Genomic DNA, 18,967 nt, shown 5'->3' on the forward strand with positions numbered 1-18,967 from the left:
CTTCCCTTTCTCCCATATGCCTCACTCAGCTAGTCGTGGAGGTGGTGTTTGGCTACTGCTCTTGCTCTCTTGCAGATTTTAACCCCTTATTCCACCTCAGTCTCTTTGAAGTCCACTCCATCCTTTTGCATCTCTGCCCCTCCACGTAACTGTCATTGACTGACCCACCTGGTAAGTCCCTCTCATCATTCCTCACTGACTTTAGCTCCTGGCTTTCCCTCTTTCTTGAATATCCATCTTCCTCCCTCATGCTTGGTGATGTCAATATTCATGCTAACAACCCCTCTGACTCTTATGCTTCTAGCCCTAACATCCTCCTTTGATCTACAGCTGTGCTCCACCACCCCTGTCCCCCAGAAAGACCACTGCCTTGATCTTGTCTTCTCCATTGCAGTCCTTCCCCTCGCTGACCATCAGCTGATAACTTTCACAATCTATCACCCTCCCCCTCAGTTCTGGCCTATCTCCTGTACATTTAGGAATCTTCAGGCCAGGATGGCAGCGCTAGGCTAGGTGTGCTGAGAACGCTCTCATTTGTGGGGAAATTTTCTTCTTTGCTATGCCACATACTAAAAGAAAAGGCAGCATTAGGGTACCTACCTCCTCTACACCTGTGGCTGCCCATAACCAGCGAATGATTGAGCAGTGCCTAACAACACTTGCTTGGAGAACGGGTGAGTTAAGCCCCATTCCGGGAGAGATACAGGGGCGATCGATCCTGCTGGGGCCGGAGATCTCGCTCTCACCCGCACCAAATGTCCTGCCTCCCTGTCTGGCTAAAGCTGCTGCCCTGGAAGCCGTGAACACGGTGGCTGAAGATCCACCTGAGGTTCCAGCAGAGGAAGGACCCATGGCAGATGAGCTTCTGCCGATGTTTACTAGCTCTGGGGAGTTATTCGCCAACAGAGAGGACACTTTGGCAGCCATTATGAAGACGCTCCAGAGAGTGGATGTTGCGACCAGGAAGACGTCAGAGGAGGTAAAAGCTTTGGGGATGAAGCTAGATAACTTTATAAAAATATCTGAATAAACTGATACTGAAACTAAAAATACTTTAACTAAAATACAAAATGAAGTACAATCCTTGCTAACCTACAAGACTGCTGCAATAAAAGATAGTGTTTTGCTACACCAGAAAATAGAAATTTCAACCGAAGGTTAAATGTGAGGATTTTGAACTTCCCTATAACTCCGGGTATTTCTTCATATGAAATGTTTAAAAAATATGCAGTGGAAATTTTGTCCTATTCTTCTGAATATATTCCCCCATTGAATAAAATGTATTATCTTCCATTGCCTAAAAAAGTCTGCCCAGGAAGTTATGGAAGGAGAGAAAATACAAGTTCCTCAGACAGATTTAAACAACATATCTGCAATCCTAGAAGAATCTATTTCTGATGTGGGGGAGAGAACCACACTACTGATTTCCTTTGTTTTCAACAGGACTTGGACTCATCTTAAATAATAAAATGCTAGTCGCGCATGCGCACTCGCGCCGCGTGTTCCCTGATCCCTTTTCTGTCGGGATGTGGCGGCACGACTGCGCATGCGCGCTTAGTACGTCACTGGCGGGGATGGACAGAAGCAGCGTTGCTGGGCAAGGGGCCGTCCTCGCCCTCCCCGAGACCAGGGCAATCTCAAGGCACAGTGGCCATGCTAGGGGTAGGGTAGGGAGAAGGGCTTTGAGGCAGGCGGCTGTCGGCGGAGAGCAGCCGAATGCAGGAAGCGGAGTGGCCAGGTAAAAAAAAAACCAACCAACCGAGCGAGCCAGGCTGCAGGGGAAAGCGCGGGAGGCCTGGGCCGGGATGCGGATGGGGACGGAGCTGGGGCGGTGAGCCTTCCCTGCGGCTGTCCGCTGAGGCGAATAGCTTTCCAGCGGCTACGTTTCGCTCCCTCTGCCACAACTTCCTGTTTCCGGCAGGGCGGGACGCAGCACATGGAAAGAAGTTGCGGCGGAGGGAGCGGGACGTTGGAGAAGCAAACTTTTGGATGGTGTTGGAAACTTCAGAGACAGGTTTGTAGGTCGGACGTGGGGATGGAGCGTTTGAGAATGAGGGAGAGAAGTCGTGCCGCAGATGGTGAGACTCGGGAGAATGGGAGGAAGAGATGCTAGACCATGGGCAAAACAATCCACGCGCTTTGAATTTGGGTGAAGAGAGCTGTTATGACGTCAAAATTCAATGCAATTCATGGAAGTGGTGTGGGGGGAGGGAAATGGATGGGGAGGGATGCTGCTTTGGCTGCTGCACAGGGAAGTGGTGGGAGAGAAATGCTGCTGCATAGGAGGCAGGGAGAGAGATAGATAGATAGAAAGACAGACAGACAGCGGGAGGAAGGGAGACAGAAAGAAAAGAAGAAAGACACAGGGGCAGGGAGATACACAGAAAGACAGACAAACAAAGGGGGCCAGGGACAGAGACAGACAGAAAGACAGCGGGAGGGAGAGAGAGACAGAAATAAAGACAGACAGACACATATTCTAGCACCCGTTAATGTAACGGGCTAAAATACTAGTGAAGTTATAATTTAGGTTTTCAAAATCTTTGTTTTATGAGCATATAAGGATGTCACGAAGATTACTCAGGAGAGAAGGAAACCGTTTTTGTCATTGAGGCAGGAAACAATAGCTTTGGGTGCCTCCTTATTAGCGTACCCCTGTAAGTGCATTATAAAATATGCACAACTTATGTATTCTTTCTTCCTGATCAGATAAAATCCTTCTTGGAGCTGAAAAAGATGGCTTGAAGTTGACCCATTGTTAAAAGAGATAGCAAGTAAAGTGTTGCGTTATAGTCTTTTGAGAAGGTCAGCTGCTAACCTCATAAATTGACCTCACACAACCACCCAATTGCTGTATATAATATAGGTTTATTAATAACAGACAAAAGTCAGCTTACATGGAAATAACAAAGTACAGCACATTGAGCCAATGGATAACATACAGAGTTGCCACTTATGGATCCATCCTAAAGTCTAAGGCATCTAGTCTGCTACTTATATACTTTAGTTCAATAGCCTAAAGGACCACCTAGTTACAGATTACATACTCACTTTCTATTGGGTTGATACATATCTATTGATTGTATAGTCTGCATATTTATCTCGGAGCCATATTGAAGCATATCACTTAGTGTCAAAATCTGACTCCTCTCTATTTTCCCTGACAATGCATTCTTAATACTAAGTTCAATCATTTCTGAGTAGGCCCTCCTCCTTCCTGAGCTTCATTGTCCTTCATTCGCAGTTCAGATAACTTTGTGGTAGGGCATTTTGTTTGGGTTTGTCTTATGGAAAGTCCTGAAATATCAAGTCAGCAGATATTGCCAGTCACTAGAGCAAAGTTGACCCTTTTACATAGGCTTCTCCCTCCTCCCCTTCTTATCTAACCCTTCACATCTGGGGAACAGTAGAAATATATGAATTGGCAGGCTAGTGGTTAGAATTTACATTGGTTCACTTTACATCAAGACAGGGTGGGGACACTGGTAGGTTAGTGGGAATAAAGTGTTTTAGTATGAAAGGGAAGATAGGGTCACAACTTTCATAATAGTTCATTCTCCCACTGTGACACTTCAACAGTGGTTTGGGGTTCCTGGTGTGTCTGCCAGAAAGAAGCCGGGACCACTGCACATCTCTAAAATCGAAAGGGACAGAATTCTCAACTCCAAATGGTCTTGTCGAGAAAAGCAGGAGCAAAGAAGTCATGCCTCTGCCTCCACCCAAGCAGCTTCCTACCCTGCCCTGAGCATAACAACCCATGGAACTGGAAACCAGAAAGAGTCCACATACTAAGTGCTATAAAATACATGTTGGTCTGGTTCTATAAATTTACAACAAAGAAATCTTAATAAGAACATACATAAAAACATAAGAACTGCCATCTCCGGATCAGACCCATGGTCCATCGAGTCCGGCGATCCGCACACGCGGAGGCCCAGTCAGGTATACACCTGATGTAGTTTTAGTCACCCATATCCCTCTATGCCTCTCATAAGGAGATATGCATCTAATTTTCCTTTGAATCCTAGCACAGTGGATTCCTTAATAACCTCCTTTGGGAGAGCATTCTAGGCGTATACCACTCGCTGCGTAATCCCAAATTACTCATACGTCAACTTAAGCACACACTAAAGAGAGCGAATGAAACAAAAGTCTGGGAATGTTTGATGCCACCACAAGCTCGAGCTGCCAGTGCCCAGGGCTAGAAGCCACCAGCGTTAGAAAGAGTGGAAGGGGAGGGGGGGTGTGGTGTCCATGGATTAAGAAGATGTGGGCTGGGCTGCAGGGAGATACCTACACCTCATATGACGTCCTCACACTCACCCCCTTCTGAGCAGCACCTCGGCCCTTTCCTCTGATGTCACTTCTGACGAGGCGGGGACGCGGCTGCATAAAAGTCTTCAGGGCTGCGGCAGCAACCTGTGTGTGACCACCTGACGGCGAGCCTGAAGGTAGAAGGGGGGGTGAGGGAAGTGAAGTGGCTCCTCAGTTCCCGCTGCCCCCCCCCCCACCTCTTCCCTAGACTTAGCTTGAAGCTCTGTTCCCCTCTTCCCCCCCCCCCCCTCGTAGACAGCAGTGAGAAATGAGGGAATCCCTCCCTTGAGTCTTTCTTCCTTTTTGGCTTCATGCTCCCCCCCCCAACAGCTCTCCCTCTTTCCTTCAACCCCAACTAACTTCTCTCTTGCTCGTTCACTCCATAGGGACTTGGTATAACCACCTTCCTTATTGGCTCTTTTTTTCCCCTTCTATTATCATTTTGTATTTTTTAAATATTGTTAACCGAATCGAGCTCATTCTTTGGTGATGACCCAGAATAAAAAACTTTAGTTTCCTTTTTTTCTTGTTTATGCAGCTAATGCTGATAACTTTGGAATTAAAAATTATGTAGTTTTTTTCTAGAAGTAAGCAAGTCATACTGTTTATAAGGTAGTAAAAAAAGAAAAGGCATGAGGATGACAATGTAAAACAAATGGTGTTAAGAGCACTTTTCTGTGGTATAATCAAAGCCTTTATTTGCATTTACTATATGCAAGTACATTCTCTTTCCCTACTGGGAAGTGAAGCAAAAAGGAGCTGTCACTTGCCACACCTAGTTTCCTTAAGGTGTCTCACAAACAGAATTGCTTGAAGTAAGACACCGACTTTGCTTCTTTGCAAGCTCAAGAGGTAAGAACATAAGCAGTTCCTCTGTTGGGTCAGACCAGGGGTCCATCCTGCCCATCAGGTCCAGGACCTGTAGAGTGATCTCTATCTATACCCTTCTATCCCTTTTTTCTTCAGGAATTCATCCAATCCTTTATCCCAGGACAAGCAGGCAGCATATTCCCACACATGGGTGACGTCACCGACGGAGCCCCGCAGCGGACAGCCTCGAAAGCAAACTTGCTTGAAGATCTCGATCTTTCGAGTGCTGTAGCGCGCATGCGCGCGTGCCTTCCCGCCCGAACTAGGGGGCGCATCTCCTATGAGGATCCTCAGTTCGTTTAATTCCGCGGAGACAAGAAGACACGTTTTTCTTCATCTCTGCAGCAATTTGCCTTCTCTTCGCCGCAGCTGTTTCTTTTTTTCCAATAAGTTTGGTCGCTGTGCTCTTCTATTTCTCCTTTTCTTTTTTCTTTTTCAAAAAAAAAAACAAAAACAAATTTTTTGTTTCTTTTCTTTCTTGTCCAGCCGGTGAGCCTTGGCCCTAGGCCCAATTGCTCCTTCCGTTCGACACGGACTTTATTTTTTCTATGTCCCGGCCCCTTACCGGGTTTAAACGTTGTCGTCAGTGCAATCGTGTGATTTCGGTCACCGATCCCCACTGCCGCTGTCTTCAGTGCCTGGGTCCGACCCATTCCCCAGAAGATTGTCATCGTTGCTTCACTCTCACTCCACGGGCCTTTCGATGCCGGTGCGCCCAATTTTTTCAACTTTTTGGAGACATGGAGCAATCTTCGGATCCGGCCTCGACCGCGGCGGCTGCCCCGGTCTCGAAGGCTTCAACTCCGACAACATCGACGTCCACGGTCTCGAAGGCTTCGACCCTGGTTCCGGCTGGAGCCTCGGTCTCGAAAGCCTCGACCTTGCCTTCTTCGGTGCCCTCGAAGACAGTGACATCGGTGAAATCTTCCATAGGGGGTAAGTCTCCTGGTTCTATTTCAGGTGCCGTACCTAAGAAGCCACCAGAGTCCTCTTCACGTCCATCTTCCAAGCGTACCTCCAAGATAAGGGAATACTCACCTTCGAGGTCGCCCTCTTCGGAGCGTACTGCTGCACCTACGAGACCAGAACCTTCTGTCTCGGTGCCGATGCTGGAGGACATGCTAAAGTCTATCTTGACCACTCAGATTTCCTCATTGGTGGCTCAATTGGTTCCGTCCTCGACCTTGCCTCGGGTGGATCAGCCTGTCACCCAACCACAGCTTCCAGTGTCTCGAGGCCGATCCCGGACTCCGAAGAGAACACCTTCCTCGGATTCTTCTCCGGAATCACCTCCTCCGAAGCATCGCTCGAAGCATTCGAAACATCTTGCTTCGAAGGGAGTCTTCTGCTTTTGACACTGAGACTTCGCTGCCTCGTTCTTCAAAATCGAAGCAAGGATCTCGACACCACCGAGCATCGACTCGAAGTCCTTCTCGACCGAAGACTCCACCGTCGAAGACCACTCGTCGAGACACTTCTCCTCAGACTTCGACCCATTCGGTACCACGTACACCTGGTACTTCTCCCTCCAGGAGTCTTAAGAGAAAACATTCTCTTACTCCACAACACAGTACAGCTTCTTCTGTAACTCTACGGCTTGAATCAGAACCACTCTCACCATATTCCAGAGAGGCTTCTCTTTCCTACTCAGCACTTCCTAAATCTCGCAGTGTGACTCCTGAGGAAGCATCTGATTCCAAATCCATTTCATTTGCCAAATATATATTTGATATGGGACAAGCTCTCAAACTAGATCTCCATTCAGATTCAAAATACACTCCTGAATATTTAGCAGATATGGAGCTTCCTCATCCACCTAAAGAGTCACTACGTTTACCCATGACTCCTGTTCTCAAACAAACCTTTGTTCGTAACATGGAGACTCCTTATTCCATCACTGCCATTCCATCTAAATTGGAATCCCGTTATCGAACAATTCAATGTAAAGGTTATGAAAAATCTCAACTTTCTCATCAATCCCTGGTAGTGGAATCATCTTTGAAGAAAGCACATCCTTCTAAAATCTACGCTTCAGTTCCTCCCGGCAGAGAAGGTCGTACCATGGATAAGTTTGGTCGCCGTTTATACCAGAACTCTATGATGGCAAATAGAGTTCTTAATTATAGCTACATTTTTTACATCTTACTTCAACCACTTTCTGAAGATATTACCATCTTTTTACCCAGATATCTCCACAACTCGTCTGTCTGAATTCAAACTCATTCTCAAGACTCTTTCTCAATTAAGACTCTTCATGTTACAAGCTTCCTATGATGCATTTGAACTCTCTTCTCGTGTCTCTGCCTTTGCTGTAGCCATGCGTCGTTTAGCATGGTTACGCATTGTTGACATGGATCCCAATCTTCAAGATCGATTGGCGAATCTACCTTGTCAGGGGAACGAATTGTTTGATGATTCTATTGAAGCAGCTACTAAGCGTCTTTCAGAACATGAACGCTCTTTTGCTTCCCTCATCAGACCAAAACTTAAACCTACACCAACTAGAGGTTTTAAACAGACTCCATGTCGTTATCCTCAGAAAACGACTCCTGCTTTTTCCAGGCCTCCTCCTCGTCGACCTCCGCAACAACAGCGCCAGCAAAAGTCTCAGACTCCCGCTGCCACCAAACTAGCTCAGTCTTTTTGACAGTCTCAGCCTGAGCATTCCAATTTCTCTGTTTCCAAATTCTCCCCTCCCCATAGGGGGTCGCCTTTCCCAGTTTTATCACCAGTGGGAGCTCATTACATCAGATCTCTGGGTGCTTACCATCCTACGAGAGGGATACTCTCTTCGGTTCCTTCAGGTGCCTCCAGATCGCCATCCAAGAGAGTGTCCTTCCAATCAGTCGCACTTTCCCCTTCTTCTTCAAGAAGCTCGGGCTCTGCTTCGTCTGCGAGCTGTAGAGGAAGTTCCTCTTCCCAAACGGAACTTGGGATTCTACTCCCGTTATTTTCTAGTTCCCAAAAAGACGGGGGATTTGCGACCGATCCTGGATCTCAGAGCTCTCAATAAATATCTAGTCAAAGAGAAATTTTGAATGCTCACTCTGCCAACTTTATATTCCTTAATGGATCCTGGGGATTGGATGTGTTCCCTCGATCTCAAAGAGGCGTATACTCATATCCCTATTCATCCAGCATTTCACAAGTACCTCAGATTTCAAGTAGGAAGCCTTCATCTGCAGTACCGAGTTCTCCCCTTCGGGTTGGCTTCTTCTCCCAGAGTTTTCACAAAATGTCTGGTGGTGGTGGCGGCAGCTCTTCGCAACCAGGGTCTCCAAGTATTTCCATACCTCGACGACTGGCTCATCAAAGCTCCCTCTTTTTCAGGGGTTATTGTAGCGACCCAACAGACTATTCTTTTTCTTCAAAGTTTGGGGTTTCACATCAACTTTCCCAAATCTCAGTTGACTCCCTCTCAGTCTCTCCAGTTCATAGGAGCAATTCTGGACACTATCAATCTGTGAGCCTACCTTCCACAACCACGTCAGGATGCACTTCTTCAGATTTCTCATCAAGTCTTCCACCTTCCATCCGTTCCAGCACGAAAGATGATGGTTCTGCTAGGTCACATGGCTTCTACAGTTCATGTGATTCCTTTTGTCAGACTTCACCTTCGTATTCCTCAATGGACACTGGCATCCCAATGGCAGCAAACCGTGGATCCACCATCTCGACTGATTTCCATAACTCCTTCATTGCGGAAGTCTCTCCGTTGGTGGATGCTCTCTTTGAATCTTTCAAGAGGCTTGCTGTTCCACCCTCTTCCTTATCAGAAAGTCCTCACAACTGACTCATCAACGTACGCTTGAGGAGCTCATGTGGACGGTCTCCGCACTCAAGGTCTATGGACTTCAGCAGACCGTCTGTGTCATATCAATCTGTTGGAACGCAGAGCGATATTTTATGCTCTCAAAGCCTTTCAACATCTCCTTCACGACATGGTGATACTTGTACGTACAGACAACCAAGTAGCCATGTATTATGTCAACAAACAGGGAGGGATGGGATCTCACTCCCTCTGTCAAGAAGCTTTGAAATTGTGGCATTGGGCAATTCTTCACAACATCTACCTCAGAGCTGTTTATATTCAGGGTCAACACAATTATTTGGCGGACAAATTGAGTCGTCTTCTACAGCCTCACGAATGGACACTCAATTCTCCAACTCTTCGCCAAATCTTTGCCCGTTGGGGAACTCCGCAGATAGATCTGTTTGTGTCACCTCTCAACTTCAAACTGCCTCAATTTTGCTCCCGCATCTATTCCTCCTTGACATCCGTTCTGGACTACTTACTTCATTTGTCACATTCTGGACTTCAAACTACATCTATTCGAGTCCATCTTAGTGCTATAGCTGCTTTTCATCAGCCTCTAGATGGGAAACCTCTTTCTGCACATCCTATGGTTTCTCGCTTCATGAAAGGACTTCTTAATCTTCATCCACCACTTAAACCACCTCCAGTGGTTTGGGATCTCAATGTTGTTCTGGCTCAACTGATGAAACCTCCTTTTGAACCACTTGACAAAGCTCACCTCAAGTATCTCACTTGGAAAACTGTGTTCCTCATCGCCCTCACATCTGCTCGAAGAGTCAGTGAGTTACAAGCTTTGGTTGCAGATCCACCCTTCACAGTTTTTCACTATGACAAGGTGGTCCTCCGTACTCATCCTAAATTCTTACCTAAAGTTGATTCAGAATTTCACATCAATCAGTCTATTGTTCTACCTGTGTTTTTTCCAAAGCCTCACTCTCATCCTGGAGAAGCGGCTCTTCATACCTTGGACTGTAAACGTGCCTTAGCTTTCTACCTCCAATGCACTCAACTTCACAGGACATCTTCTCAACTTTTCATCTCCTTTGACCCGAACAGGTTGGGTCGTCCTATCTCCAACTGGATGGCTGCTTGCATTTCTTTCTGCTATACTCAGGCTGGTCTTCCTCTGCAAGGTCGAGTGACGGGCCACAAAGTTAAGAGCTATGGCAGCATCTGTAGCTTTCCTCCGATCAACACCTATTGAGGAAATCTGTAAGGCTGCCACTTGGTCCTCGGTTCATACTTTTACCTCTCATTACTGTCTGGATACTTTATCCAGGAGGGATGGCCATTTCGGCCAATCTGTTTTGCAAAATTTTTTTTCGTAAATTGCCAACTTCCCTCCATCCCTTTTTACTTAGCTTGGAGGTCACCCGTGTGTGGGAATATGCTGCCTGCTTGTCCTGGGATAAAGCACAGTTACTTACCGTAACAGTTGTTATCCAGGGACAGCAGGCAGATATTCCCACAACCCTCCCACCTCCCCTGGTTGGCTTCTTAGCTAGGTATCTGAACTGAGGATCCTCACAGGAGATGCGCCCCCTAGTTCGGGCGGGAAGGCACGCGCGCATGCGCGCTACAGCACTCGAAAGATCGAGATCTTCAAGCAAGTTTGCTTTCGAGGCTGTCCGCTGCGGGGCTCCGTCGGTGACGTCACCCATGTGTGGGAATATCTGCCTGCTGTCCCTGGATAACAACTGTTACGGTAAGTAACTGTGCTTTCTTGAATGCTCCCCAGATCTCCAGTGTGGTTTTGAATTTGCCCTTGCAGTCACTTAGGCAATTGATGCTACAAAGTAACAAAGGGCTGATCTGGGGTTGAAGAGAGCTACATCCAACTTCCCCAGATCCATGAGGAAAAGCCTTTTGAGTGCGGTGGCAGAACTACAAATCCCAGAGACTGTAGTCCAGACGGTGGAAGGTACCAATTTCTGCCCAGGGAGATGAGCCAGACGCATCCATCTTAAACAAGCGATCCGGGGGGGTGGAGTCCTATCGCTGCCAATTTTCATTCCTGTTACTGGCAACTGAAGCCTTTTAGCGCATTTGTAAATACACCGAGCATGGACTCGACTTGCGAGCCGGCTTGGCTGCTCCCCCGAGGCCGCCGCCGCCGCCGCTTCGCGGCTGGGCCTTGAGCATCTGCGCATGCTCAAGGCCTCGGGGCTCTCCCGCCTCGGCGAGATTCTCCTGAGAATGTCGGAGAGGGGGAGCGGCCGAAGGCGTCGCGCATGCGCAGAAGCTCAAGGCCCAGAGGAGAAGCGGCGGCGGCAGCGCCCGGGTGAGGGAGGGAGTTGTCGTCAGGGACTGCAAGGCAATAGGCGGATGCCTAGAGCAGCTTTCTTCCAGACGTCTCTCCCTGGCGCCTTTTTCTTCCATCATTTCTCAGGAGTCGTTGGATCAATTTCGACATCCTGACTGGTAAATACTACATTGTTTTAATAGTTAGTTTCATTTTCAGTCAGTGGCATTTTACTTCCTGATTGTCTATGAACCGCCTCCAACTGTGTGGTACAAAACTAAAATTATTACCAGGGGCTCTTTTTACTAAGCTGCGTTAGCGCTTTTAGCGCACTCTAAACCCGCGCTACGTGGCTAGAACTAACGCCGGCTCAATGCTAGCGCGCGTTAAACCGCTAACGCGGCTTCGTAAAAGGAGCCCTGTGTGTTTGAAAATGAAGAGGCGCAAAAAAGCAGTAAAAGCCGATAGGTTCTCTGCGTGGCAACGACCCGCGTGAGGAAAAAAGACCAGCTAATAATGTTTATAAAAGAACGCGTACACATTATTATGGCGAAGCGTGAGAGGATTCTCCAGCGCTTTACGCAGTAAGGCACAGGTTAATCACCCATCATAGGACACCTCACCTGTGTTCAAATGAATCAATGTGATAAATTAAAGAGATTGGTCAATCGCACGAGTGCAAGATCAACCAGGAAGTCCCGCCGTCTTTGCCTCAAGTGCTGACATATCTGGTTGTTCCCACTCGGAGAACCTATGGACTTTTACTGCTTTTGAAGTATCTATAGCAGTGTTTTTCAACCTTTTTACACCTATGGACCGGCAGAAATAAAAGAATTATTCTGTGGACCGGCGATTGAAGAACACTGGGCTAAGTCATGAGCCAGACCCCACCCATCTCTACCCAATCTCCACCCCAGACCCCGCCCCCATAATAGTACTAATTGCACCTTGCACATACCGTGCCTCATCTGAAAGCCTTCCCTCTGACATTGCAAAGTCAGAGAGAAGGCTTCCGGTTCAGGCGCAGGACGCCCGTAGGAGCCGCTGCCCGTGGCATTGTGCACTGAATCAGTTAGGAAGAGGGAGCTGGCTCGAAGATAATGCCGATCGATCGGTTGAAGAACACTGTTTTGGGCCTGATGCACGTGCTGGCCCTGTGGACCGGCAGGAAATTTCTGTGGACCGGCACTGGTCCATGGACCAGTGGTTGAAGAACACTGATCTATAGCACTTCTTTTGGGAAAATTAATAATAATAATAATAATAACTTTATTTTTATATACCGCCAGCTATCTTGTGACTTCTAGGCGGTTTACAATAAAAGAAACTGTGAATACAATGAAAGAAAATGTAAATACAATAAAGAGAAACTTTACGTACAATGAATTAAAGAGTATAGCAGTATACATCTCGTACAATGGATTAAAGAGTATAGCAGTATACATCTCGTACAATGGATTAAAGAGTATAGCAGTATACATTTGATAATATTAATAATGTTAGCAACAGTTTGTGTGTTGCAAGGCCAGGAAGTGCCCAGCTATTTGCACAGAAGTAGAAATGTTCCGTAAATTGAATAGAGTGTTCATAGTTAGTGGTTAGGGGTTGGGGTTGACAGTTTGCATGATCAGGTATGTGATGATGTTACGGGGGGGGGGGTGATGTTCCGGTTCGTTGCCTAGGTATTTCAAGAATAGGTAGGTTTTTAGGTGTTTCCTGAATTCTTCATAGTTGTTTGTTTGTGCAATTAGTTTTTCTAGGTCTTTACCCCATATGGCTGCTTGATATGATAGCAGTTGTTGATGGTGTCTCTTATATTTGCACCCTCTAGCCGGTGGGGAGACAAATTTCATGTGTGTTTTTCTTTCGTGTCTGTTGGTTGGGAATGAGAAGAGATCTGTAATGTATTTTGGGGCTAGACCATTTAATACTTTGAAGCAGAGACATCCTAGCTTGAACTTTGTGCGCTAAGAGCTGCAAATGTATTGCACTGATGACGCTCAGAAATTTTCACCCATCTGCATTCTGCTGTGCACCAGGAGAAACAGTTCCAAAAGTCTCAGCAAATTCCACCACTTCCACGTGTCATTCACTGTAAACCCGACTGGACATGCTGTATGCTGCTTCAAGGGGTGGGGGCAAAGCAAATAAGAACTTTGCGATCCCAGCACAAATGTTGTATAATGATTACTTAAAGCTCATGGTGGCTATTCCCATGCACTTATCTCTTAAGGAACTTGACCACACTCATAAAACCCCTTAGCAGAGGACTCTCTTTTGTTACAGATGCACAGCCTGTAGCTCGCTCACACTTGGCATTGGGTGCGTATAAGATTCAGAAATGTTGAGAAATGTAAAGTATTGCATGTGGGAATCAGAAACCCGAGGCACAGCTATACGATGGGAGGGATGTTATTGAATGAGAGTACCCAAGAAAGGGACTTGGGGGTAATGGTGGACATGACAATGAAGCCGACGGCACAGTGCGCAGCGGCCGCCAAGAGAGCGAATAAAATGCTGGGGATAATCAAGAAGGGTATTACAACAAGAACGAAAGAAGTTATCCTGCCGCTGTACCGGGCAATGGTGCGTCCGCATCTTGAGTACTGCGTCCAGTATTGGTCACCATACCTTAAGAAGGATATGGTGTTACTCGAGAGAGTTCAGAGGAGAGCGACACGACTGATTAAGGGGATGGAAAGCCTTTCATACGCTGAGAGATTGGAGAAACTGGGTCTCTTTTCCCTGGAGAAGAGAAGACTTAGAGGGGATATGATAGAGACTTAGAAGATCATGAAGGGCATAGAGAGAGTAGAGAGGGACAGATTCTTCAAACTTTCGAATAATAAAAGAACAAGAGGGCATTCAGAAAAGATGAAAGGGGACAGATTCAAAACAAATGCTAGGAAGTTCTTCTTTACCCAACGTGTGGTGGACACCTGGAATGCGCTTCCAGAGGACGTTATAGGGCAGCGAACGGTACTGGGGTTTAAGAAAGGATTGGACAATTTCCTGCTGGAAAAGGGGATAGAGGGGTATAGATAAAAGATTACTGCACAGGTCCTGGACCTGATGGGCCGCCGCGTGAGCGGACTGCTGGGCGCGATGGACCTCAGGTCTGACCCAGCGGAGGCATTTCTTATGTTCTTATGATTCCTTATTACTCTGTATCAATTAATGAATTTTCAGACTTAAAACACTTATTTTCAGTTATTGTGTCACAATCACGGGCCATGTTTTGAAAAATTGCACCAGGGAACAGTCCTGGGTTTCGAGCAAATATTGACCTCCATGCTCAACATCATCTCTTCCCAAGCAACATAAGTCTGCTGCTTCCAGACCATGTTATCTACACACAGGTGAATTCTGGCTTGTATGTGTAGAGCTTGCCAACGGCTTTTTCCCCAGTGCCTCTGTTTTGATTGTCAGAAGGAGCCCAGGTTCGCCTCTTGGCATTCATCAAGGCTAGACGTTTAGATGCAAACCTGAAATTAAGATAGTCTGTCCCATGTCAGCTGCTATCTAGAAGAAAGCTTGTCTTCTCATTACACACTGCTTTCTCCTGTGCTGATAGACTCACTTCAGAGTTAATTACGTTATTCATTACATTAGTGATTTTTATTCCACCATTACCTTGTTGTTCAAGGCGAATTACAGAAGAAGATTTCTGGACTTGTCCAGAGGTGTTACAGAGTAGAGCGGGTTGCTTCAGAGGATTGAAATGTTTCATACGGTGTTAGTTAGACCTCATGGATTTCTTGAATAGCAGGGTTTTTATTTCTTTTCTGAAAGTTTTGTAGTCTGGGGGTTTAGTTTTGCTGCCTGTGTGGCCAGAAGGCCATCATACAGTTTTTTCCGTTTGATATCTCTAATTGGAGGGTATGCGAATGTTGTCTGGGTTCTCCTGTGTCTGGTTGTGCTAGTTTGGATTAGGCAGTTGTAGGCTGGGCTGTCACCATTGAGCTTGTATTAAGTAGATGTACTTTTTTTTATTACCTGGGGAGTGTGTGGTACAGTGATTAGAGCTACAGCCTCAGCACCCTGTGATTGTGCTCTTTGTGACCCTGGGCAAGTCACTTAATCCCCCATTGCCCCAGGTACATTAGGTAGAGAGTGAGCCCACCAGAACAGATAGGGAAAAATGCTTAAGTACCTGAATGTAAACCACTTAGCTATAAGTGGTTTATAAATAAATACAATAAATAAATAGATGCCTTCTGCTTATAGCAGAGTCAGTTTTCAGACCTTAAGGGAGAAACGGTATCATTTTTTTTTGTTTTCCTGTTTCCCAGATTCTAATTTGGGATTTTTACTACTTTGCACAGAGTGGAGACCCTGTGGAGATGGAAGCCCAGAGTTCAGCCAAAATGAATAGTAGGAAGAGACGGAAAGATGGACCCAATGGCACTGCAGATGGGGGTATAATACCTCGGAAAGTGCCACGCCATACAATTGTAAGTAGTCGGGAAGAAGATAACTTTTCAGGCCTTTGCTCACTTTACTTACGGCAGAACTGCTGCCAACCTGTTAATAGACCAGCCTTGTGAAATCTAAGGAATTGTATTTGTTAGTACATTAAGTTCATTAGCATCCGTTAAAATTCTAACATGCGATAATAACTTTTTCATTAAAAGTGTGACGTAAACAGAAAAAAAAAGTCCCAAAGATGTGGCAAGAAAGCCCAAACAAACTAAAAACACATCCTTCGTGAATACTTTTTCACTATGGTACATGGGCTGAGATGGCCCATGTACCTAAGGCCCCGCTCATAGGAGGGGCCTTAGGTGCCTGGGCCAATCAGGCCCTAGGCTTCTGTGGATTGGGCAGGGGAGGGGCAGGCCTGCCTCATTTGGAGAGGCAGGCCTGCCTGCCAGCTGGCCAATTTACTCAGTGAGCCCCTGGGGGAGGGGGGCTGTTCTGGGGAGGGGATAGTTTTGTTGGGGGGTGAGGTCTGGGGAGATGGATTGGGGCATTTCATTGGGGGGGGTCCAGCTGCATGGATTGGGGACCCTCCTGCTGCGATCATCGGGGCAGGTGGGGGGTTCTTTCGGCAGGAGGGATTGGGCATCCCTCCTGCCTCATTCATTTAAGGGGAGGGGGGAGTCTGGCGGCTGCTATACTAATCATAGCAGGGAGATCCCTTGCCGCGATTAAGTATAGCTAGGGAGGCGAATAGGGCCGCCTAGGTTCACCTAAGGCTATTGCCTATCCTCCCTAGGTTCCCGGAGACATCTTCAATATAGGCAGCCTGCCTGGGGAGCATTTGGCTGATTAGACAGCTTTAGGACACCTACAGCTGCCTACAATTGAGACGCAGTTTACAGAATCCGGGCCATAGTGCCTACTTGTTCGCTTTTCCATCCTTGAAGGGCTGTATCTACAAGAGATTCCTTGATAGAACATTATCATTCCAAGCAGGCAAATGGAATAAATGTTTAACCAACTTTATCTCAAACGCACTTTCTTACCAAATTTTAGGAAGTCAATCAAAACTTATCTCTTTGACAAATTCCTCTGACTCCATTTCTGCCTTGATGTACTTCTAAAATACTTCCAGGAAAAATTTGATTAATCTTACCATGCTAATGTAATTTTGCAAGGTTTTTTTTTTTGTAATATCATCGTCTGTATACTGTCTCTTCCTCTGTAAACCGCTCTGAACTGTTTGTGATATTGTGGTATATAAAAATAAAGTTATTATGATTATTAATTGTTTGTTCATTCCCAGTATCAGTACTCCTGGGATAATTTCTAGTGCTGTTCCTCCCAGAACCTTCCCTTGAGGGCTACTTGGGTAGCAATACCATGTTCGGTGCCAGGAATATCACTTGGCATAATTTAAGCCTATGCTTAAAATCAGCTGCTTAGGAATCTCAACCTACCAGCTAGTCTATGGAGTGTTAACATTAGACAAATGCGTACAGTTTCAAAAAGTACCTTCATTCTAGTTCTCTTCCAGTTTAGCTGTGAGTGAACCTGATACAGATCTTTAGGGTTCACTTGCATAATACTTATTTTGATTTCTGAAATAAGTTGGTCTGCAGTCAGTCACCAGTGGGGCTTTTTACTGGTGTCGTGCTCTGAATTAGGGGATTTCAGATATCCCAAAGTATGTTCCTTAGTACCTGAGTTTTTTCTGGTTGGTTTGAGTACAGGCTCTAATAGTCTGATACTCCTGCTTTGACTTTTTGGCGTCACACTGGCCTTGTTTAGGGTACATAGTCACCTACTGATATTCCTTATCAAAGCCACAGCAGTTATGACCCTCGTTCAAGGGCTGCTTTTTTTTTTTTTAATTAGGTCATAAAGAAGCTGCTTTCAGATTCCTGTAATAAAGCAAGTCTTGAACTTGCTCATGGATCTGCCATGGTATAGATAAAAATCCACAAAATCTCTCTTAATTTGTTAGACTTTCTTTCCAACCTAACATAATGTCAGAAATTATACATTAGATTGTTCGCCCATATGCCTACCTGCGGCCAAAACAGAAATGTTTACAGAACAAGACCAGATAGGACTTGGGGAAATTCCATGCCCAAGGAAAAGACATTGAGTTAAAAAATGGACCAGATCAGACACCCAGGGTTCCAGGGAAATAGTTCCCCTGTGAAATATGGCCCCAGTGCTTTACTATGGGAGAAGCAGTTCCAGCATTGAGACAGCGATGCACTGAAATACAGCACCTAGGCAAGCATCCCCTTCGCTTTCCTCTCTCACTCAGACACGTAGGTGTGCGTGCACAATTTTTGTTTCTAAAATAAAATATAAATTGAATGATCATTATTAAATAATATTTAATCTATGCAAATGTGCCATACAATTGTCTCAGAATTTGCCAAGTCTTGCCCCAGAATCTTGAAAAGTCTGCTGGGCTTCAGGCTGCAGTTTCCTCACAGAGCCATCCTTGCACTTAAACGGGGCAGGGGGCTAGATGGTCTTAATTTGTCCAGTCCAGAAGCAATCAACAAGGGAGACACTTGCTTTTCCTGGTCCAAGTAGTAGAATCCAAGAAACAGAATGTGGTTAAAGGAATTAACAGTTCTGTGCCTTCAGTAGCCACATTCCTGCTTTGTAAAGGAAAATAGCATGCATTTGGAAAGAGCTACATTTTAATATTAAAACAAGTTCAGCTGATTTGGGAGACAGATGAATGAACTTAAGGTTGAGGTTTCCAAAACATAAGACTAACCTTACTGGGTCAGATCAAAGGTCCATCAAGCCCAGTAGCCTGTTCTCACGGTGGCCAATCCAGGTCCCTAGTACCTGGCCAAAATCCAAGAAGTAGCAACATTTCATTATCTCAGAGGAAGCAAGATTCCGGAACCCCAAAGAGTAACAAGATTCCAGAACCCCAAAGAGTAGCAACATTCCATGCTACTGATCCAGGGCAAGCAGTAGCTTCCCCCATGTCTTGCTCAATAACAGACTATGGACTTCTTCCAGGAACTTGTCCAAACCTTTCTTAAAACTAGCTACCCTATCCTCTCTTACCTCAACCTCTGGCAATGCATTCCAGAGCTTAACTATTCCCTGAGTGAAAAATATTTCCTCCTATTGGTTTTAAAAGTATTTCCCTGTATCTTCATCGAGTGTCCCCTAGTCTGTAATTTTTGACAGAGCGAAAAATCAATCCACTTGTCCCCGTTCTACTCCACTCAGGATTTTGTAGACTTCAATCCTATCTCCCCTCAGTCGTCTCTTTTTCAGGCTGAAGAGCCCTAACC

General features: G+C 46.0%; 1 protein-coding gene across 3 annotated transcripts in view; it reads left to right on the forward strand.

The window, feature by feature from the left end:
• Window positions 1-11,200: 11,200 nt before the first annotated feature.
• Window positions 11,201-18,967, forward strand: part of PCYT1A (phosphate cytidylyltransferase 1, choline, alpha) — a 32,834-nt gene continuing 25,067 nt past the window's right edge. Inside the window, exons 1-2 of one of the 3 annotated variants that reach the window (XM_033959212.1) lie at window positions 11,201-11,422; window positions 15,569-15,697. In XM_033959212.1, coding sequence (XP_033815103.1) covers window positions 15,587-15,697 — 111 coding nt within the window. In that variant the 5' untranslated portion in view covers window positions 11,201-11,422; window positions 15,569-15,586. Of the gene's footprint in view, window positions 11,423-15,535; window positions 15,698-18,967 lie in introns of all 3 variants that reach the window. The other 2 variants (XM_033959211.1, XM_033959210.1) reach the window with 2 other exon arrangements.

This window comes from Geotrypetes seraphini, chromosome 9, assembly GCF_902459505.1.
Source record: "Geotrypetes seraphini chromosome 9, aGeoSer1.1, whole genome shotgun sequence".
NCBI classification, from domain to species: domain Eukaryota; kingdom Metazoa; phylum Chordata; class Amphibia; order Gymnophiona; family Dermophiidae; genus Geotrypetes; species Geotrypetes seraphini.